Genomic DNA, 24080 nt, shown 5'->3' with positions numbered 1-24080 from the left:
TTCTTCCTTTCAACCAGTTCATGATCCACCTCACTACCTGATCATCAAGACCACACTTCCTCAGTTTATCTATGAGGGTGCTATGGGAGACAGTGTCAAATGCTTTACTGAACTCAAGATAAACCACATCTACCGCCCTACCATCATCTATCCACCTAGTTACTTCCTCATAGAAGACTGTAAGGTTGGTCAAACATGACTTCCCCTTACCCCCTCATCCTTGATATGCCTAGAGATAATGCCAAGAACAAGCTGTTCCATCACCTTTCCAGGGAGGGAGGTGAGGCTGACAGGTCTATAGTTACCCAGGTACTCCTTCCCCTTCTTGTGGACTGGAGTGACATTTGCTATCCTCCAGTCCTCAGGCATCTCTCCTGTTGCCCACAACTCACCAAAGATGATGGAGAGTGGCCTAGCAATGACCTCTGCCAGTTCCCTCAGCACCCATGGATGCATTCCATCCAGACCCATCGACTTATGGATGTCCAGATTGCTTAACTGATCCCTAACCCAATCCTCATCTACCAAAACAAACTCTTCCTTCATCCTGACTTCTTCTGGGGCTATATGAATCTGGGACTCCTGGGGAGAGTCTGCAGGAGTAAAGACAGAGAGGCAAAGAAGACATTCAGTACCTCTGCCTTCTTTATATCCTAGTGACAGCTAGGGCACCCACCTCATTCAGCAGTGGGCCTGTATTGCCACTAGGCTGAGTAAATCATTCACCCAGTCACAGCTTACGCAGGTGTTCTCTCTGCTCTCCTTCGATACGACTGACAGGCTGAGACATTCTGTGCAGCCAGAGACCTGGACAGCTGCATTCTTGAGAGACGCCTCTGTCTGGGTTGCCACTGTCCTCCTGGCAACAGTTTTTGCCCGAGTGGATGCCATGGCTGGGCCCTCTTCGGGAGCCGGGGGGATGATCACTAGCTGAGTTCTTACCTGGTGCCAAGAGGGGGCCTGTGACCTGCTCCATGCACCCTGCCTGCACAAACTGTTGCGCCAGACCCTGTTTGCCTACTCCTGTTTTGCCTACTTCTGTTTGCCTGCTCCTGGTCACTGTGCTCCCCAGGGGCTGCTCTTCCACCTGAGGGGATCCGGCCGCTGTTTCTCCCCAGAAGCTCTCACTCCCCACCCAGGGATAGGGGCTGGGACTGACTCCCTCCCACTCTCTCAGTTTCTCTCTCTCCAGCCTTCTCTTCCTTAGTTTTGCTGAGGGTTTTCTTGTGGTTTAGCCACTGCAGAAGGGTCCACCAGCAGAATCCCTCACTCTGGTGTTCCTTGCCTCAGTGCTTTCACCAAATTTCCTGATTCGTTATTTCTAAACTGACATCTAGGCTGTTGGGCAGGACCATACTCTTCCTGGTGCAGTGCTAGGGCCTATGTGACACTTTGCAAAGTATTAATCCTTCAAGAAGTGGCACGTAGCACACATACATGCTGTCTGGTGGTAGCGGGTACTTGGGACCCCAGCATATGCACTCCCCACTTGTGTGTATGCATTGTGTAACTGCTAAAGCTGCTATCTCACCTCCTTCAAGACATGACGTACTATCCCCCTAACTGTAGTCTCTCCGTGACTTACAGATGAAGCTGTCCTGCTGTTTATTTCAGCAAAAAAATGTACCTATATGCTACATTTCCTGGGTTGAAGGAAAGCTGTCTGGTTAGCATACAGCAAACCACCTAATACATTTAAACATTGTAATTGTGAAGTGATTACTCTGAGAAATTCTGACAAGTTAGCAAACAGTTACAGTACCCAAGCAATAGTTTGAAAGAAGAAAATTTGTACAGCTAAGCCTATATCTAAGACCTACACTTAAAAAAGCCACAAATTCTGATTAATTTAGCAAATGCTAACACAAATGAAGCAAAATACGTATGAAAAGAGAACAATCTATGCCCCGCTTTGGTAGCTGATGAATGCTTACACAAAAACAGAATTTCACAAAGCTTCAAGACTGGAATTTTCCTGCTCCCTATTTCCTCCTTAAAAATAAATCACTGTCTCTGAACATTGGAATTCTGGTCTATTGTGAGCTGAGCTGAAATTATGTAGTGGATTCAGCATATACTGGAAAAGCAGAGAACTCCTGCTATCTTTGTAAGCTAGTTGAAAAATGAAAAAAGATTAGAAAAATAAGTTCTTCAATAGGCAGCAACATTGCTTTCACACCAGATTTGATGAATAAGTCCTCCCAGCGGCACTAACACCTGATACGCACATTGCATGGATTAGCAAGTTTTAGTCCAGTCAGAAGAAAAAACATTTTTTTTTCCCCTTCCAGTAACTGCTGCAGGTATATTATCTAACAAAAACACAACAAGATTTCTCTGAGGAATGTGAAATTCGTTTGGTGTTTCCATCAAACAATTATATGTTCTTCATCCACTACTTGAGAAGCACTGAGGCATATCCAGACCTGATTACATTTGTTCTTAGCTCCAGATCAGACTACCTCACTACAGCAGCAAGCCACTTCTCATCTCTGCCTTACCAGATCCTTGATGCAGGCATACCCAAGAGAAGGATTTCTAGTAACAATATAGCCATATTTGCTTAATATCTTGATCATCCCAAATCATAATGCCTTTGATCACTAAAAGAGCCTAATGGAGTGTTTCAAAGTAAAGGATACATTTTCAAAGACATATAACAGAGATTTTCTCTCTTGTGTTAAGACCGGTGGGAGGTAAACAGCTCAATTCCCATACATTGGGCTGAAATGTACCCTTTCCAGTATTGTATTTTGAAAAGGCATCAGACTTTTCCATAACTAAGAAGGTTCTAAGAAAAAGGGTATCATTTCCACTGATACATCTGTCAGTTAATGTGGCTTCAAGGAAAACATCAGGCCTGCAGAAAAGAGAACAGTTCGAACACTTCCCAAAGAGAAGAATACAGGGTGCTCCTGAGGATTGTGTGCCTTGGGATACAAAGCATGTATTGTTTTGCACTGCTGCATGTGTCAGACACTCCCCCTCTACATGCAGAACGGGGTACAAGGTTAAGTGAAAAGCAGTCTTGCTACAAACAGCACTTTTGCATACCAGTGTCCACTGAAGACTAGCTTTTAGTGATTATTAACAGGATGTACACAAAAAAATAGCAAATCAGCACAAAAAAAAAGACTCAGAGGAGCATGAAGGTAAACAAGGATTACAGTCACCTCATGAGCACAATGAACATTATCATACCATGTATTCATTGCAAATGTGAAGGCAAACAGAAGTTTTCCCCAGTTGCCTGCAAATTCTGTTCATATGTACTTACATAAGTGCACAATGTGGTCCTTAACAGTTTCGGAAAAACATGGTAGTTTATATAAGCGCATAAGGGAAATCAAAATCTCAATTGCTTTTTGGAAATGCAATAAACTACACATTCTTCTCCCTGATGATTTTTACCATTAATAATGTAATCTCACAAACTAAGTATCAAGAGGTGTAAACAAGTTGCTAGAACGGATTCTTGAGAGCTATTCTTAGCATCATAGCAGGGTTTTTCTATTCAGCAAGGAGTTTTTGCAAATTATCTCTGAGAGACAGATAAGGATATATGGAGTTCCCACTCTCATATCCTTTATTAAATACATATTACTTATTTAATTAAAAGACTTTGTAAGATTAGTTTTGATTCATCTGGTCAAATGGCAAAGACTAATTAGAACAACCAATGTTTGGAAGTCAATTAGAAAATTATCAATCTTAGCTGCAAAAGTAACAAACATGAACTGAATATTAAGAAGTTATCTTCTCAAGGTCAAACTAAGTATTTAATGAGGTTCCAACTGCCTAATTTAAAAAAAAAAAAAAACAAAGCCAAACAAAAAAACAAAAAAGCCCAACAAAAACAGTCAAACAAACAAAAAAACTCCAAACCAGCAATAACACGTATCTGAGAAGGTACTTACTACAATGTCTTCGGGAAAAGTATCCAGACTGAAAGAGCCATCATCAAACATGACTTCATAGAAAAGTTGACTTGTCACTCCTATGACTCTGCAACTATAGTATCGTGTATTCCTGTGTTTTGTGATGACTGTCTGCCCAACTGCAATAGTCTTCTCACATGTTTTTGGTCTCTTGAAAAAAAGAAGAATTTAAAAGAAAAAATATTTTTAAAATATTAGCTTACTCATCAGAAATTAGTATCAAAATGGAGTTGATAATAGTTTGCTAAATACAAAAAATTTAAATGCAAAATAATTACTTCCAATCATGAACACAGAAATTTGTTTCATATGCAAAGTTTCTGCAGTTTATGAGAAAACAAACAGTATCTGAATAATAATAACAAATTACAGAATTCAAAAATATTTTTTGCTTCTGTTGCCTTCTACCTATTCTGTATTAGATAAACAACATACAATTAGCAACATTTGTAAATTTTATTTGTAGAATAATTTGTGGAATTTCTTTGAAGAGGTGAGATGTGACAAACTCAGACTATTGAATTGTATTGTTTTAAATGATGGGACTTTTAAGTACTGGGCTTCAGAATGAGTCTAAATAATTGGTTAATATTTTGCTTTTCTTGTCAGAGCTGTATATCACAGTATTTATAACTTCCTAACCCATACTGTGCAGACTTTTTCTTTTAAAACTTCAGAAAACATAGATCACTCTTCATCAGCTATTTATTTATTTAATTAGTAACAAGCTGGGTTTTTTTAATTATTTCTCACTTCTAATTCCTCCAAGATAGTTATGTCAATCAGAAGAACAGCAGGGTTGTTCAACTAAGTTCTACATCAATAACTGCTTGATGGATTCTATAAATAAAAATTGAATGGAAACTTGTGAGTAAATGCTCAGAAACTCACGATGCAGACAGATGTTACATATTAGCTCCCTATTAATATATCCCCCTAAGCCTTCCACTTAAAAAGCAACCTTCTTTACCAGAAAAAAAAGAAATCAAAAGTTTCTTATTCTAATAACATAAAGCAGGCACCTCTTTCTAATGATCCTGACTGTCTTGTCTATTCATTACCACACTAAGGTACATTTGTTTATGCAAAAGTGAATTACTGTGATTTTGGCTATATCTGAACAGCTGAACTTTTATAATGGAAGATGCTACTACAATGGGCAACACATAAAATATTTTTCTTAGAAATGTTTATATAAGCAGCACAATAATACTTCCTTACATACATCTAGTGCCTGCTTATTGCATGGGGGTTAGACTAGATGACCTTAAAAGGTCATTTCCAACCCAAAACATTCTGTGATTCTATATGCTAAAGAAATTAGCTAATTGCCTAGCACTGCTTTCCAAACCTTCAAGGGCAGTAAATTCTTCAGTTAGTATAATAATCTTTAAAAGTGTCTGTGAGAATTTGGAAAATGCTACTGCTATAGCATTTTTTGAACTAATACCAAAGGGAGAACCAAGGACAGCATCAGTTCTTTTTGTTACAATTCAAACATTAATTGTAATGTCAATGGTTTTTGGGAAGAGAAAAAATGATCCTAAACTTGAACACTTCTGTTTTTGTTGAGACTGTAGTCCTTATCATACCTCTTTCCTGGACCCACTTCTGGGATTTAGAATTTTTAAAACTCTCTGCTCTGGCAAACTAAGGGCAAACCAAGTACAAATATTCTGTACCATTTCTGGAGACAGTGCACTAAATCTCTGTGTGTCAGAGCTCTGCCTGACATACTCATTTGCAGGATTTAGTTGAGGTCATGTCAGATAGTAAAACCCAATGATGTTTCTACAGCTTTTTCAAGTTTACCTAGGAATAATGTTCTGAACATAGTAACAAAATATTTAACCATTTACATGTATAAAAAAACCATCTCTTCATTATTTCAATAGATAATTAGCAGGATTTATTTTAATTTTTATCCAATTTTGAATCATACGTAAATATAAATGTTAATTTACCTTTCAATTTTTTACTTTAGACAATTTGGCTATTTGCAGGGGTAGGAGGAAGGTGGGAGGTGGGAATCAGAGGTAAATCGGAGAGTATTATTTTATTTACTTATGTGAGATAATATAAAAAGTTTTATATTATAGTACAAAAGCCCAAGAAGAAATGGTTATACTGAAAGGTTTAAATTCTTCTTCAGGCTTTCTGAAGCCTGAAGATGGAACTCTTCAAAGAAGATAGAAGGTAAAATATAATATGCTAAGAGACAATACAGGCTTATTTAATTATAATTTTTTCAGAGAAAAAATAACATTGATCATTAAAACAAATAAAAAACAGAAATGAAACCTAGCTCAAGGAGAAGATTATTTTTTAGTATGCTCTCTTGGTAGGATTTTTGATTTATTTCTCAGAAAAAATATTGACAAGCACACTCTGTAATTGATTGCATGCCCCAGAAAACATTTTCTGTCAGAAAAATCTTAAGACTTTATTGATGTTAAGAATGTCATTTTTGATTGGAAAGGACATTTGTTATGTAAGGTAGTTTATCAGATTAAAGAAACAGCTGTGTTAGTTACCAGATTACTGAGAAAGCTATGGTTTAAAAAGCAATTATTTTCTTTAACAGTATCTAAGCCCAGGATGAACTAAGATAGTGGCAGAAGTACAGAAAACAACCAGATACGAAGGAAAAAAAGTTAACCCCCCCTCCTGTCTGCAGACTTCAAAATGGTAAGAAGGAAAGTTATTTTCTCCTTCATTTTTTGTATGGTAGGACACAATAATAGAATCACAGGTGTTGGAGACAACCTCTGAAGATCATTGAGTCCAACACCCCTGCTGCAGCAGGAACACCTAGGACAGATCACACAGGAACGTGTCCAAAGTGGTCTTGAGAGTGTCCAGAGAAGGAGTCTCCACAACTTGCAGTGCATGCAAGTAGCATGCAGTAGCATGATTGTAGAATAGAATTATGAGTTTTTTGAAGGTAGGACTATGAGAAAATACCATTGGATTTCTCTAAGAATTATATATCTTTGTAAGTTACATGTATTTCATACATTCTGTAATTAGTATGGTAAAGGAGAAAAATCCTGTTTAGCCTATTGCACAAACTCTTAGGAACAGCTTTGCTAGTTTCTGGCCATGCAAACATAAAAAATAAATTTAATTTACTGGGGGACACAGCACACAGAAGTCTGCTTTCCTCAAATTCACTTTGCAAGTCAGTAGCATATACGTCAAATCAATGAACAACCAATTTTGAATAACAGCACTTCTCAAACCGGAGCATGTTGAGATAGAGGAGTTATTTGCATTGTATCATGTATCTAATGTGTCGATATCACAATTGCTTTATGTTGTGTCTAATTCTAAATGACTCTTGCAAATTATTAGCCAGAGTAGGTAAATCTCTGTGTTTTGGAGGGAAGAAGAAGGGGAGGAATCAGAATGGAAACAGTAAGGGACTTCTGCTGAAATAGAATCATAGAATCATAGAATAAATTACAGAATCATAGAATCATAGAATAAATGACAGAATCATAGAATCATAGGGGTTGGAAGGGACCTCTGAAGATCATTGAGTCCAACACCCCTGCTGCAGCAGGAACACCTAGGACAGATCACACAGGAACGTGTCCAAAGGGGTCTTGAGAGTGTCCAGAGAAGGAGACTCCACAACTTCTCTGGGCAGACTGTTCCAGTGCTCTGTCACCCTCACAGTAAAGAAGTTTTTCCTCATATTGAGGTGGACCTTCCTGTGTTGCAACTTGGTGCCATTTCCACTCATCCTATCTCAAGGCACCACTGAAAAGAGACTGGCCCATTCTTGACATCTACACTTCAGATATTTATGGACATTAATAAGGTCCCCTCTTAGTCTTCTTTTCTCAAGGTTAAATAGCCCTAGATCTCTTAGCCTTTCCTTGTACGACAGATGTTCCTGTCCCTTAATCATCCTTGTAGCTCTCCGTTGGACTCTTTACAGCATATCACAGTCCATCTAAAACTGGGGAGCCCAGAACTGGACACAATACTCCAGATATGGCCTTACTAGGGCAGAGTAGAGGGGGAGGAGAATCTCCCTTGATCTGCTGGACACACTGTTCTTAATGCACCCCAGGATACTCTTGGCCATGAGGGCACATTGCTGTCCCATGGATAACTTGTTGTCCACCAGGATCCCAAGGTCCTTCTCCACAGAGCTGCTTTCTAGCAGGTCAACCCCTAATCTATATTGGTGCATGGTGTTTTTTCTCCCCAGGTGCAGGACACTACAACTATATTATACAATAATGTTGTTAAATAAAGTACCTAAATTATATGTATATGAAATAATAACAATTATCTTGAAAATGGCATCTGAAATATATCTAAATATCTAGAAATGTTCTCTCATTACGCTTTTTAATGGGTGATTTTCAAAACTCTGAGAACTATTTGATACAGGAACATAACCCTCATTTCATCATCTTAAGCTTCCTCCTCTGAACTGCAATTTAGGCATAGAAGTGATGCGCGACATTTCAGAAATATGCCGCCTCATGATTTCTGAATAATATGTTCTTCCTAAGGCATGCCTTAGTCTCTTTGAAATATTAAGGGGATGGCAGTAGTAAGCAGACAGCTGCAAGCAATGAAATTGCATTTCTCAAGTATTGAATAGATAGGGATCTACAGCTTCCATTTGACAGCATCTCTTTGTTCCCTGTGTGCTACAGAGGTAAGAACTCACCAATAATAGCAGAAGACAATTTGAAATAGGCCAAAGAGCAAGAACAGTAAGTTTTTGCAACTCTTACCCAATGGGTTTTACAACTGCTATCTTTGCCCTTTCTAAAGACACTCACCTATTCAAAATCCACAAAATGGGGCTGCCTAGATGGCCTTTTGTGATCACACTTTCCAAATTAAAAACCACCTGCAAGTATATGTTTGCCTCCAGCTGGCTTTCTTTATCCCTCGCTGCTGTCTTTGCTAATCTTAGAAGGATTCTTTGGTTGTTTTTTTCCTGTTAATATAGTTCCATACAACTTTTTCTCATTTACTTCTATATGAAAGAATGCTTTTAACCAAAATAAATCCATCTGCACCTCCTATTCTCAACCATACTTCCAAGCATTCTTGCAGTTTAATGACAAAAAGGTGTGCCAGATATGTTTCGTGCCCAGAGACAAGCACAGTCAAAATGAAAAAAACATGACCCACTCTCTGTAAGTAGTAAATCACAGAGCCTTTCTTGCATATTGACACTCCAATTTACATAACAAAATAATACAAGCTGTGACAGGAATAATAAAAAACATTCTGTATTAAACTTTTCTGCTAGCAATTTTTTTTATTATTTCTAAAGAGGTAACCTCAACAAATACAAGGGGCATGCTTATTTTTGAGTCCATGAACCTCCAAATAAGGTATTTTTGAAAAGTCATATTAATATGACTTTTAAATTAAATTAAATTTAAAATTAAATTTTAAATTAAATTAAATTTTAAATTTAAATTAAAAGTCATATTAATATGACTTTTTAAAATATATCACAATTCACTTCAGATCACAGCCATACGTAATTTGGATGCACAGCCAACTTCATCATTGCAGTAAGCCCTTGCCTGACATCAAGTGGTGATGCTAATACCAGCAGTAATACATATTTATCTGTACATAGGTGTTTTTTTTGTTCAGCACCCTTACTGATTTACACAGTACCATACTACTATAAATATATGTCACAATTTTTCCTACTGCCCAGATGTCTTCCTTTGATTGTTGAGCTTTAGGTTGTTTGTTGTTTGGGTTTTTTTCTTGTTTAATTTGAAGAATCTAACAAGCACAGGTATTCACTGAGCATATATCTTAGAGGCTATATTAGTGAAAAAGCAGACAATTTTGTGTTTCCTTGAAATGAGAAGAAATAATAGTGTCCTTGATTTATGTAAATGTTTTCAACTTCTAAATACCAGAAGAGATTATTTTTTTTTCCTTGCTGACAATATATTTTATTCCTGTAAAAATCTGCAAAGTGAGTTTAATATTTCATTATTTGCCAGTTCTTCTTTCAAGTAAGGAAGTTAAAACCATAGACAAACAACAAAAGTTCATTAGAAGTAAGATACATTGTTATGCCTAATGGTGAAGAGCCATGTAATTTCTGCATGAAGGAATAGCTAATAGCTATGAAAAGCACAAGAAGAAAACCAGTGGTGAAAAACCTTACAAAAGCTTAAATATGTGACTAGATTAATTATCCAAAAGACAGAATATAAACCCAAGCATATACACATATATGGAAACCTCCTTTGTCTCAAAAGTAAGTTAAGAATTTCACAGAAGATTCTTCATCAAAATATCTGATCTTTCCAAATTCTGGCCAAATGAAAAAACACAACAGCATAATTTTTCTTTCTCTTCTGCAAATCTGATTTTTATTTGAGTCACATGAAATAAGTTAGTAACACAGAATTTTTTCAAAAAGGTTGCTGGTGAGGAAAGGACATGATAATTCCAAGCTACTTTGAAAATCCTTCATACAATCTCTTAAATAGAAGCTACACAAAACCCTGTTACACCACAGTTAGTGGATTTTTTAATTATTTGTCATTACCGAATACAGGTCAATAAAATCACAATTTAAAATGTATTTTATGGGATTCCGTGTCATTCTATTACTAATGTGTCTTTTTCTGATGAATATGTGTTTTGCTTCTTAACATTCAAAATAATAGCTATTTAATAACTTATTTTATGTTCCAGAGAAAGTGTACACTAAGAAAGTTAAGTGCTAAAGTCTTCACTGGTTTATATTAGACTGAAAGCATAAACTCTCCTTAAACAACTTAGCATGTTCTCATTAATATTTTTAGTATTTCTATTGATAACTAACATGAATACAGAAATGCCAGGAAAAAAATTCTGTTTAGGACAGATATACCTCTATATTAACTGCTGTATAAACACAGAGTAAATAATCCAAAACTTCAGCACATTTACCTTGTAGTGCCATAAAAGAAAATAAGGGGAAGAAAATCACATGCATTGTTAAACAGCATAAGGGGACTTCAGCATCAGACAGATATATTAGATGAAGCTGGAAAAATTATGGGGCTGAGAAAGTGGATGCAATATACAAATAAAGTGGGAACAGCAGAAAGTATTATGCAGAAAGTCCCATGTGATCAGGGAAAACATAACTGTCCCACACAAATACTAGAAAATATTTAGGAAAAACAGCCCTATTTTTACCAGCCATGATTTTAATGCAGTAATTTCAACTAAAGAAGATGTTTTCCAAGAAAGCCAAGAAAAGAATCTTAAGTTGCCTGTGCAGACAGCTGATCGTTTGTTTTTCAAACTAAACTCATTTTCTTGAAAAATTTTTGAAGAAACTCTTTACAAGGCTTAGCAGTTCTCTGAATGTTTTTAACAGGGACATACAATTTGTTTCCCTTTTTAAGAACCACCAGCAGACTGAACACACAGGGCTAGATGATTATGCTAGTTAGGAGGCATTACAATTTACTGCACTTGAGAGAAAATCTTACTCCTCAGTAGTCTTGTCATTAAGACCAAAGATTCACTGACAGCTTCCTGAAAGAAAGTCATACAGACATTACCTGAATTTATTATAGTGTACAAAGGAGATTAAAAGTTTCAACTTGTGAATCAACTTGACTAACTTAACAAGCCCATTCCTTAATAAGACTAGATCAAGTCCTTCTAGTTTTTCAGGAAACAAAATATTTTAAAGTCTAAGATAAATGGCAATAGGTCTCTCTGAATTGAGATAGTAACAATTCATTTTAAAAAATGAATTAAGATCTACAATATAACTTGTTCTTCATATGTCTCATTTAAAATTAAGGGTTCCTCTTCAGCACAGTCTACAAATAAAAAGGCACAGTCATAACACTAATTTTCTTGACATATTTGTGTTACTTTGCCAGATGAGAGAATAATTATAACTGAATGTTTGCAAGATACTGTTTGGCTGTGGAACAAAGTTTCTGTGAGTATTTGCAAGATACTGTAACCTGTGACCTGGGTATTTGTAATTGTCATAGTTTGACAGGACAGTAATACACTCTGGGTTAACAAACAGAGAACTCAAAGATTTGTTCTAGCTCTCAAAACAATAAATTCAACAATTACTCTAATACAAAAAATGTGTTAGGCATATCAATTACCATTTCTCTCAGGTAACTGCATAAGAAAATAACTCTCAAGATGTAATGGTTTGCTTCGTATGGAAGTATGATAGATAGAGCTCTTATAATAATATGTGGTATGGATCTTTTCTTCTATTTTCTCTGGAAAATACTTTAATTCTGCAATTCCATATTTTAGCAAATAAGGAAAGAAATTCCTTACCACATTTTGGTTGATCTTGTGCCTGAAACATGTGACATAGACAACATACGGCCAGTCATCAGGTTCCATCAGTACTCCTGCAGCATGGGCACAGGTTACATGGAAGGAGGCTGGGCAGCGTCCATATGAACACTGAATGCAGGCACCAGAGATTTTCTTAACTCTCTGTCTGCAGAAGATACATTTCTGTAGAAGCAAAATAAACAGAATATTTAGAATGCTACTCCAACTTCTTTGACTTCTGAAAGTATCTCAAGGACTGAAAAGTTATTTATTATATATTCATTGATTATATTTTATACTTTGCAAAATGCTTGGCAAAAGAACCCATACTTATGAATTACAAGGTAATTTAGTAATACAATAATGAATATATAGTATTTTTGCTTTTTTATGTCAATGTGAAGACAACCTGTCCTATAGTAAGAAAACTGATATATAGATAGCTACTTATTTCAAATTCCCTACCCTCCTTTGAAAACTAACCTGCTCTTCCTAAAATGGTTAAATCAAAAAACGTATACATAAGGTTGCAAAAAGTAATAACAAAACTCAAAAATAAAGATAGGAACCCCACAGAAATGTAGGGCTAGACAACATTTCCACTTACCATTTAACCAAGCCCCCTGCTTTGAACCTGGAGTAAACATATACTTAGTCTTTGGGAGATGGCTAATCTAACATGTTAATGAAAAGCTTTCTACATCATCTTCAGATAACTTTTTATAGTGGATGAAATGTTCTGCTTATCACAAACCTTTGCATAATACCACACCTGAAGGCTGCTCCTAAGCCCCTTTTCATTTTTTCTAGTCTGGTTTTCACTGGTTGTATATTTAACAGGATAGTGATTGAGTAGATGGTGTTTCCCTGCTTCATATATTTAAACATCATGTGAATAGTCTTACTGGTGTCAATATACACCACTTTTTTTCTTTTTGGCAAAATGGAGACCACATTAACATACTGTCAGTATTTTGTAATTGACATAAGTGGCCCATATGAAACAAATGACAGTACATGAGCTAGAATAACAAAGTTTAGTAAATAAGCTCCACCATACTGTGCTGGTTTGAGTCAGAATAACGCAAATTTTCTTTTTACTGATTTTATTTTTTTTTTCCTTCAGCAAGCTCTATTTTAACTAGCAGCAAATTTTCCAGCCAGTGGACTGATAACACTGCAATGTTTATGATACTGCTAAGATAACCTGTGACCTGGGTATTTGTAATTGTCATAGTTTGACAGGACAGTAATACACTCTGGGTTAACAAACAGAGAACTCAAAGATTTGTTCTAGCTCTCAAAACAATAAATTCAACAATTACTCTAATACAAAAAATGTGTTAGGCATATCAATTACCATTTCTCTCAGGTAACTGCATAAGAAAATAACTCTCAAGATGTAATGGTTTGCTTCGTATGGAAGTATGATAGATAGAGCTCTTATAATAATATGTGGTATGGATCTTTTCTTCTATTTTCTCTGGAAAATACTTTAATTCTGCAATTCCATATTTTAGCAAATAAGGAAAGAAATTCCTTACCACATTTTGGTTGATCTTGTGCCTGAAACATGTGACATAGACAACATACGGCCAGTCATCAGGTTCCATCAGTACTCCTGCAGCATGGGCACAGGTTACATGGAAGGAGGCTGGGCAGCGTCCATATGAACACTGAATGCAGGCACCAGAGATTTTCTTAACTCTCTGTCTGCAGAAGATACATTTCTGTAGAAGCAAAATAAACAGAATATTTAGAATGCTACTCCAACTTCTTTGACTTCTGAAAGTATCTCAAGGACTGAAAAGTTATTTATTATATATTCATTGATTATATTTTATACTTTGCAAAATGCTTGGCAAAAGAACCCATACTTATGAATTACAAGGTAATTTAGTAATACAATAATGAATATATAGTATTTTTGCTTTTTTATGTCAATGTGAAGACAACCTGTCCTATAGTAAGAAAACTGATATATAGATAGCTACTTATTTCAAATTCCCTACCCTCCTTTGAAAACTAACCTGCTCTTCCTAAAATGGTTAAATCAAAAAACGTATACATAAGGTTGCAAAAAGTAATAACAAAACTCAAAAATAAAGATAGGAACCCCACAGAAATGTAGGGCTAGACAACATTTCCACTTACCATTTAACCAAGCCCCCTGCTTTGAACCTGGAGTAAACATATACTTAGTCTTTGGGAGATGGCTAATCTAACATGTTAATGAAAAGCTTTCTACATCATCTTCAGATAACTTTTTATAGTGGATGAAATGTTCTGCTTATCACAAACCTTTGCATAATACCACACCTGAAGGCTGCTCCTAAGCCCCTTTTCATTTTTTCTAGTCTGGTTTTCACTGGTTGTATATTTAACAGGATAGTGATTGAGTAGATGGTGTTTCCCTGCTTCATATATTTAAACATCATGTGAATAGTCTTACTGGTGTCAATATACACCACTTTTTTTCTTTTTGGCAAAATGGAGACCACATTAACATACTGTCAGTATTTTGTAATTGACATAAGTGGCCCATATGAAACAAATGACAGTACATGAGCTAGAATAACAAAGTTTAGTAAATAAGCTCCACCATACTGTGCTGGTTTGAGTCAGAATAACGCAAATTTTCTTTTTACTGATTTTATTTTTTTTTTCCTTCAGCAAGCTCTATTTTAACTAGCAGCAAATTTTCCAGCCAGTGGACTGATAACACTGCAATGTTTATGATACTGCTAAGATTCCAAGGTTGCTTTGCTGTACTTGTTGAATCTGCAACCTCTGATGCTAAACGAGCAAAAGAGTTGTATCTGCAGCACTTCACAGGGAGGTGTGGATTAGACTGACAGCAAAACTGACCAAAGTATTCCATTCCATATATCTATGTAGTGCTCAGTATAAGGTCAGGGATCATGGAACTCAAGTCTCTTCCTTCCTGTTTCTTCCCTTCTCTCCCATCCACAGCTGGTGTCCAGGCAGGACTCCATCACTGTTGATCTCCAGGCCCATACATTCCTGACCCTCATAACTCTTCCCTCAGCTCCTGTCTGCTCTGTCGCTTTCTCCAGCAGCTTCAGAGCTATTTCAGAGCTGCTCACAGCTCAGGAGATGCCGTGGGACTTGCTGCGGGTGGGTGGAGGCAACAGGGTTCTGTACATTCCTGCACACACTTGTATATAATTGTACATATTTTCTTTTATCATTAGTATTTAATTAAAGCTGTCTAGTTTAGTGTTTAATCCAGAGCGTCTATCTCTTTATTCTTGCTCTTCTTTCCTCACCTGGGGAAATCAAAAGCATTACTGTTGCTGGTTCAGTTGCTGATCCTGAGTCAAACCGTGACACATACAAAAAAAGACAAAGCAATATGACTGCCAAAAGACATTATCAAGAACACTAGATAGAATAATTACTTTGGTAACTTCCATGGACAACTGTGTTGTATCACAAATGGGAAGTATCCTCTGGCAACTCTCATCATGGCCAACGAAACTGCAAATGCTACTGATGATTGCAAAATTACCTCAGCTATTCTTACAGACATTTTACTCAATGACACAAAACAGTGAATTCAATAATTCGAAAACATACTACTGGAATAATGATTACTTCAATTAGTTCAAAATTTGCTAGTCATTGATTTTTGTTTAACACCCTCTTATCTGCCTATGCTGGGAACATAAGCAAGAATAATTTTGTTTCTTTTACTGTATGGTTAAGAATTCAAAGTATTTTAAATTAAGTCATATAAAATTCTTCCCAGGTTACCAGAGAATTTTGTTCTATTGTTTATTTCCATACTCTGAAGAAAATCTGCAGAAATACTATACTATAATTCAGCACTTACATAGTTTCAATGGCTTCTAGCACTCAGTTTGTGACTGAAATAATGCTGTTTGCAAGTGCTAGCTCTGTCAGGCTCATCAGTCATGCAGGCTTCTAGTTCACATATAATTCTGAACATGAAAAACTCTTCAAGTACTGCCTTCATATCCACCCTCTAAAAGCCAACAGCCTGCCAAGCTTTGCCAAAGCAGAAGCAAGAATAGCAGCTGGCGTCTGAAACTTTGCTAAAACTTTCGGCTATCATTAACTAAAAGGACCAGAACTCAGCTCAGTCTGCTGTACTGGAATCAAGTCTGAAAGAGTAGTAACGGGTAAAGATGATTTCACCATTAAAATAAATGTTCCAGAGCCTTCATTCATATGCTGACATCTCATCATGCATTTGTATTCCTGTGCATGAAGCTCTCTTTAGATAGTCAAGTGACTGCTTCTCAAGGGAGCTTAAGGGTTTTTATATTTAGACATATTCAGAACTAAATACATTGGGAATTCCAGAAAGAAAACAGAATTTAAATCTATTACATGTAGTGTCTAAACACTAAGTTCATGCAAGCACACAGTTCCTTTTGAATGCTTTTTAACACAGATATAGAGACAAATTCACCAGTAAGCATAATGAAAGAAGAAAGACTAGCATACAAAACATGTGTAAGTATAAACAAAAAACCCCAAACCAAAAACACCTGGCTACATGTTCTGACTAAAATACTAAAAAATGCAATTCAAAGAAAATTTAGAGAATGGGAAGAAAGGGATAAATATAGTGAAATGCAGATAAACCAGTAGCATCATAGAATCATAGAATTCCAGATTGGAAGGAACCTTATGGATCATTTGGTCCAACCTTTCCAGCTAGTACTGTAGTTTATATGAGATGGCTCAGCACCCTGTCAAGCTGAGATTTAAACCTGTTCAATGTGGGGGAATATACCACTTCCTTTGGGAGACTATTCCACTGTTTGATTGTCCTCATGGTGAAAAATTTATCCTTATGTACAATTAGAATCTCCCCAGGAGCAACTTGTGCCCATTGCCCCTTGTCTTTCCATGTGACTCCTTGCAAATAGGGAGTGTCCACCTTTTTGGTAGCCACTCTTTAAGTACTAGAACATGGTAATAAGGCCTCCCCGAAGCCTTCTCTTTTCAAGGCTGAACAAACACAGTTTTCTCAGCCTCTCCTTACATGGCAGGTCCTCCAGTCCTCTGACCATCCTTGTGGCCCTTCTCTGGACTCTCTCCAGCCTGTCCACATCCTTTCTGTAGAGCAGGGACCAAAACTGAACACAATACTCCAGGTGTGGTCTGACTGGCACCAAATAGAGTGGGATGATGACTTCTTAATCTCTGCTGGTGACGCTGTTGTTGATGCAGCCCAGCAGCCTGTTGGCTTTCTTTGCCCCTGCATCACACTCTTCATTCATGTTGAGTCTGTCAGCCACCAAGACCCCCAGGTCCCTTTCCACAGGGCTGCTCTCCAGCCATGTGGATCCCAGTGCGAACTGCACTCCTGACTTATGTGCTGGTTACGTGCTGCCAGGTGCTAGCCCTTACTTCTCCCCATTGATATTCATAAGGTTCCTGCTAGCCCACTTCTCCAGCCTTTCTAGGTCATCCTGGAGGGCAGCTCTCCTTTCTGGAGTGTCAACCTCTCCACTTGGTGTTGTTCGCAAACTTCACCAGGGTGCTCTTGATCTCAACATCTAGGTCACTTAGGAAGATGTTAAACAGCATTGGGCCTAGTATCAACCCCTGGGGGCCCCCACTTATAACTGGTTGCAAGTTGGAGGGGGAACTATTTACTAGCACCCCCTGGGTAGGGTATGTCAGCCAGTAACTCACACACAGCACAGACCACTTGTCAAGGCGGTAATGAGTCAGTTTCTCCAGGATGAATTTTGAAAAGTACACATATGCACAAATATATTTTCACTATACAAGAAAATTCACATTATGTAGCTGTGTCAGGCAGCATGGCCTCATACAGAGATGAAAGAAAAAGCTCCTTCATCAAGAAAAGTCAGAGAGTTAATCTACCATATTTTATTAATAAAATCATAACACACAGAATGAAAGCAGAACAAACTATAAACATCTGTTTTGTATAGACTTTTGGAAAGTTTTAGCTGAACTACATACCAAGATGTATATTAGTTGTTAGTAGTAAAGAGAACTGTGCTGTGTCTGATACATAGTGGTAATTCTTTCTCTCCCTAGCTTCTAATTAATCTCTCTCTCGTACTCTCACTTGGAACTTTACAGCACATGAACTTGAATTAATTTTTAACCTTTTTTCACCATATTATTTTTTATACAATGGTAACACATGAAAAGAAAAAAAAAACACTATTATATAAGTATTTTGTTCTGCTTTGTTTTAAAACAAAACAAAATACATCAAATAAAATATTACTGAAAGTGACCAAAGGAAGAAGGCACTGAAATTATGAGAGAAGAGAGGGAACAATCAGATGTGAAAACGGAGGTTAAACTTCCACCTTTGCCTGAGGTTTGATTTTTCTAAGTTAGTGAAAAGAAGGAATTTATTAGAATGAAACCAATCTGCAACCACTCCTGCAGAGGACAGAATCTAAAGACCTCACATTTAGGTATGTAACTTTGCTATCTTGTGAAATTACCATGCTTGACATACTACAAATACATCTACTGAAATACAATCATGCTAATACAATGGCCTATTGACAGCTTTTCAGTAGCCTGAAACTACACTGCTTCCAACAGCTAAAGCAAATCCAACATTCAAGATAGCAAGGAAGAATGTCATTTTGACTTAATGCTTGCTGGATGTTAGTGCAAAGTGGAGACAGTGGGGGAAATAGCTGAGGATCAATCTTAATCAGAGATTCAGATGCAAAATGAAATTAAGAACAAATAAAATTGTTTATATAACTGGAGATTAGGAATATGGGACAGAAAAATGTATCATGATTTTCTAGACATGGAAATTAAGTTTTTTTGGCCTCAAAACGAAAAATATTCTGCTGCAAATGGATTTCATGATGATGGAATAGCTCTTTAATATGAATAGATTGCAAATTTAAAAACACAATGGATTTTGAAGAAAAACTCTGAGAAAACTGGATGCCAGTATTGTGTAGAAGAAAGCTCAGTGATAGCTTTCATATTAACTTTTATGCAAATAATTTGATACTGCTTCCCTCAAAGAGACTAATATTTACCAAAAAAAAATAAAAATTTGCAGTCTCTAACAGGATCATGACTTAAACATACTAACACTGCTTTGTGCTGCAAGGATTTATGAAAATAAGCACAAGCTGAGGTTGTGGCAGACAGCCAGGGCTGCATTTCAGGAAACAATATGGAGTATTGATTTCTCCCAAAAGTATTTCTATGCATTGGCAAGAAGTATGACTTATGTGAAGAAGCTCACTATGGTAAGGCATTAAAATCTACAAGAAGAATTTATTTCAAAAGAGCATCTAAAAACAATTAAACTTCCAAGAGTTTCTAAACATCAGCCCATAAGACCTCCTTTTCAACTACTGCAGATGGTTATTAATTATGAGTCAGTAACTGAATTGTATATTCATATCCTCTTTTTTATATTTGGCATTTTTAGCCTTCTAGGTATCACTGAAAATAGGCACTAAGGCAGTGACAGCATTGTAACATTTTGTAAGCTAATGAAAAATCATGGGTAATATTTTTCTTCCCTGTAAGATCTGCTTTAGCACCCCTGCATTTCATAATGAATCTGCTTTGCTTTAGAAATTATATTACCAGACAAGCAATATTGGTGTTGTGTATGATCACACTTCAGATACTAAAAGTTTGTCCTACTATAAGCAACAGTAAAATATCCATAGGTCTTAAGAGAGCAAAGATTTCACAAAGAATATTGACAGAAATATCTTCACCAGCTTATCAACTGTTATACTCGAAACATACAGTGTAAAATGCACAGTGAAACTAATCTTTTCTTTCTCCGGTCCAAAGCCATAACATGGATTAGAAGTGAGTAATGATCACAATCTAGTCATACTGCAAGAGTTGGTAGCAAGGTAGTGGCACAAACATTTGTCAATGATGCACAACGCACTCAGAAGATACACACTGTGAAGACATTTGACACATTATCTGTAGATCAGTTAGCTCACATTTGTCTGTGCAACCATCTTTCAGAATACAAAGTCAGCATTAAATTTTGGCAGACAGTATAGTGTACTTCTAAGGAAACAAGCTCATTAGTTACTTTTCATTTTATGTTTCCTTTTATTCCTGATCAATCTAAACCAAGCTGAGTATTTCAGCTATGAAACTGAGAGTTAAAAATAAAAATGTGAAGAAAAAAAGTTTCTTAGATTACGTATTCTGCTTCTTTGTTCAGCATGTTTAGACAATTACACAAAATTGACCAAAAATGTTGCTACATAAAGTATCACAAGACTATTTTGGATCCCTCTGATATTTCAAATACAGCAATTAGTACTTTGGTGGCAGGGGGACACCACAAAGCCTTTTAGAAAATTATTTGGAATTTCCTACTAAGGAAAGACTGCCTATAGCACAGGGGCTTTGGTAAATTAAAGAATGGCAGACACCCAAATGTAGATGAAATTCTGTTAGTCAACTATTCCAGCAGAGAAGTAAACATAAAACTTATACAACAGTAGCAATTAGAAACAGTAATCTTATTTTCTAAAAACTCTGAAATAATGTAGTTTTGGGTCTACTCGCAATGACTGAACTTGTAGGTCATGTTGTTTAATTTTGAGTTAAACAAGAAAAGATCTTGAAATGGCACCAAATATATATTTTGGCTTAAAGTATGATTTTAGGAGCTAATAAAATACTATCAGGAATTACCAAAAATAATATATAAATACAGGATACATTTATTATTTCAGTGAAACTGCTAAGGTACCAATAGTTTTCTACATCATAGGAAGAACAAACATACAGTGCAGAGTTAAAAAAAAAACCACAACCAAAATCTAGTTCTTCTGAAGCACAGATTGTGTGATTGTAATGAAAGAGTCCATTGTGTGATTGTAATGAAAGAGTCCTCACACTATAGGTTAAAATAGAAAGAAAACCAAAGAAATCAAAAACTTAGTGAAGAGGTTCTTATTTTAGAAAATGCCCAAAAAGGTTTATGTTCCTGTAATATACTATGTAATCTCCTTAACTGGAAAAGGTGAGCGTTGTGAGGCAAAAAGGAAGAAATAAAATACCTTGTTAAGAGCTCCAACTGTTGCCTCCACACTGGTACTCACCACCACAACAACTACCAAACCATATCTAGGGAAGTAAACTGCTGTGTATACTGATAAAAATACCATATACAGATATCTCTGCTATCTCCTTGTTATTTATTATCAATAAATACTAAAAGGAAAAAACCTCTGTGGTGTGGTTGACATGCTGGAGGGAAAGGATGCCATCCAGATGGATGCTGACAGACTTGAGAAGTGGGCCCGTGCTAACCTCATGAAATTCAAACAGGCCAAGGGCAACGTCCTGCACATGGGTCATGGCAATCCCAAGCATAAATGCAAGCTGTGTGAAGAATGGATTGAGAGCAGCCCTGAAGAGAAGGACTTCAGGGAGTTGGTTGATGAGAAGCTCTACACGATCTGGCAATGGGTGCGTGCAGCCCAGAAAGCCAACCGTGTCCTGGGCTGCATCAAAAGAAGAATTGACAGCAGGTGGAGGGAGCTGATTCTCCCCCTCTACTCTGCTCTCATGAGACCCCACCTGGAGTATTGTGTCCGATTCTGGGGTCCTCAACACAGAAAGGACAAGGACCTGGTGGAGTGAGTCCAGAGGAGGGCCATGAAGTTTATCAGAGGGCTGGAGCACCTCTTCTATGAAGCAGAACTGAGAGAATTGGGGCTGTTCAGCCTGGAGAAGAGATGGCTCTGGGGAGACCTTATAGCAGCCTTCCAGTACCCAAAACGGGCCTACAGAAAAGACGACAGGGACTTTTGACAAGGACATGTAGTGATAGGATGAGTGGTAATTGTTTAAAGCTGAAAGAGAGTAGATTTAGATTAGATATTAGGAAGAAATTCTTTAATGTGAGGATGGTGAGACACTGGAACAGACTGCCCAGGGAAGTTACAGATGCCCCCTCCATAGAAGTGTTCAAGACCAGGCTGGACAGAGCTTTGAGCAAACTATTTGAATGGCGTCTCTGCTCTTGGTTGGGGGTTGGAACTAGATGATCTTCTGGGTCCCTTCCAACCCAAACCATTCTATGATTCTATGAAGATGTGCCTGTGAGCCTTTACTTCATAAGAAGGCTTTCATGATTTTATCTTAACACTAGTGTTTATGTTTTGATATACTTTTTCAAAGTAATTTTTATTACAGGACAAAACAAGTCCTCTTCCTCTGTAGCCTTGAAATGTTACATGTCGTTTTGTTTTGTTTTCCCATTATTTTCACCTTTCAGCTTCTACACTGCACCATATAAACAATTAAATGCGCAAAACTTTAATTTTACAGAAGCATTGTGCCTGTATTCAGTACATAGAATCATAAAACAATCTTTCAGGCATCCTGAAATTAAAAAAAAAAAAAAAAAAAAAAAAAAAAAAAAAAAAAAAAGAAGAAATTAAAAAGGATTATACTAGTATTGGAGGAGCAAAGTTCCAGGATGATGAATGTGAGAGGATGGAAAGAATCTCCTTTTCTTTGTTCTCCAGGAAGAAAGCGTATTTATTATAACTTTGCTTCAGATTTCCATAAACTAGTTTAAATTTGCAGTTTACACACAGGCTAAGATACTTGACAAGCTGTGAAAGGCCATTTAGGCTGAAAATGTCATAACGTATCAGTTCACTGCCTCACTGTAACTGAGATGAAATTCAAAAAGTCAAAATGCCTGCACCTGGGACAGATTAACACCTGGCACAGGTCAAAATTCAGAGAGGACTGACTGGAGAACATCTCTGCAAAAGGGACCTGGAGGTGCTGGTTGACAGCAGGCTCAATTTGAGTCAGCCATGTGTTCTGGCATCCAAGAGGACAACCCACATCCTGAAGTGCATCCAACACAGCATAGCCAGCCCATGATGAGATGGGATTATCTTGCTGCGTTCAGTGTTGGTGCAGCCTTATCTTGAGTGCTGTGTGCTATTCTGGGACCATAGTTTAAGTAGGATGTGAAGGCCTTGGAATGCACTCCGAGACAAGAAACAGAACTGGTGAAAAGGCTGGAAGGCATGTCCTGTGAGAAGCAGCTAAGGACTAAGGGTTTCTCTAGTCAGGAGAAGAGAAGGGTGAGGGGAGATGTCACTGATCTCTACATCTTACTGAGGAGGTGAAGTGGAGAGGTAGAAGGCTAGTCTCTTCTCCCTGGCATCGTGACAGGACATGGGGGAATGGTTCAAAGCTGCACCACAGGAGGCTCAGACTGGACACGACAATACGTTTATTTACTGAAAGGATGGCCAAACACTAGAACAAGCTTCCTGGAGAGGTGGTCAATGCCCTGAGACTTTGAACAATGCCCTTAAAAATTCTGAGTCATGTGAAGTGGTGAGGTAGTTGGGCTAGATGATAGTTGTAGGTCCCTTCCAACTGAAATAGTCTATTCTCTTCTATTCTAACTGCACCCTTTCCAGCTGATTGCTATATGAATTATTGGAAATTAAAGGGAATTTTCATCTTTAGATACTTCTCTGAATTCTAGTAATCCAGTCACAACTACATAATTCTTAATCCAAGTACCTAGTGCAGAGGTAAAACAATGAAATGAGATGACAGTGGCAAAATTTGACCTAAACTGCTTCTACACAGTCAAAGTAAAAGGGAGGATGGAGGAGACCTCCAGAGGTCATGTAGTCCAACACCTTGCCAAAGAATCCCTAAATCAGGTTGCAGAAGACCTGTCCAGCTGAGTTTTGAACGTGTCCAAGACAGATCCTTGAACTTTGCTGAGCAACTGGTCAAGTGTTTGACTCTCAGCTTTTA

General features: G+C 37.2%; 1 protein-coding gene across 1 annotated transcript in view; it reads right to left on the bottom strand.

Annotated features, from left to right (window-relative positions):
- Window positions 1–24080, bottom strand: part of KDM4C (lysine (K)-specific demethylase 4C) — a 252049-nt gene that overhangs the window by 25790 nt on the left and 202179 nt on the right. Inside the window, 2 exon segments of the mRNA XM_010000645.1 lie at window positions 3918–4088; window positions 13811–13996. Coding sequence (XP_009998947.1) covers window positions 3918–4088; window positions 13811–13996 — 357 coding nt within the window.

The sequence above is a fragment of the Chaetura pelagica genome, unplaced genomic scaffold, assembly GCF_000747805.2.
Source record: "Chaetura pelagica isolate M959 unplaced genomic scaffold, ChaPel_1.0 scaffold596, whole genome shotgun sequence".
Lineage (NCBI taxonomy): Eukaryota > Metazoa > Chordata > Aves > Apodiformes > Apodidae > Chaetura > Chaetura pelagica.
The sequence above is the reverse complement of the archived record's forward strand: the minus strand, read 5'-3'. Positions and strand labels throughout refer to the sequence as shown.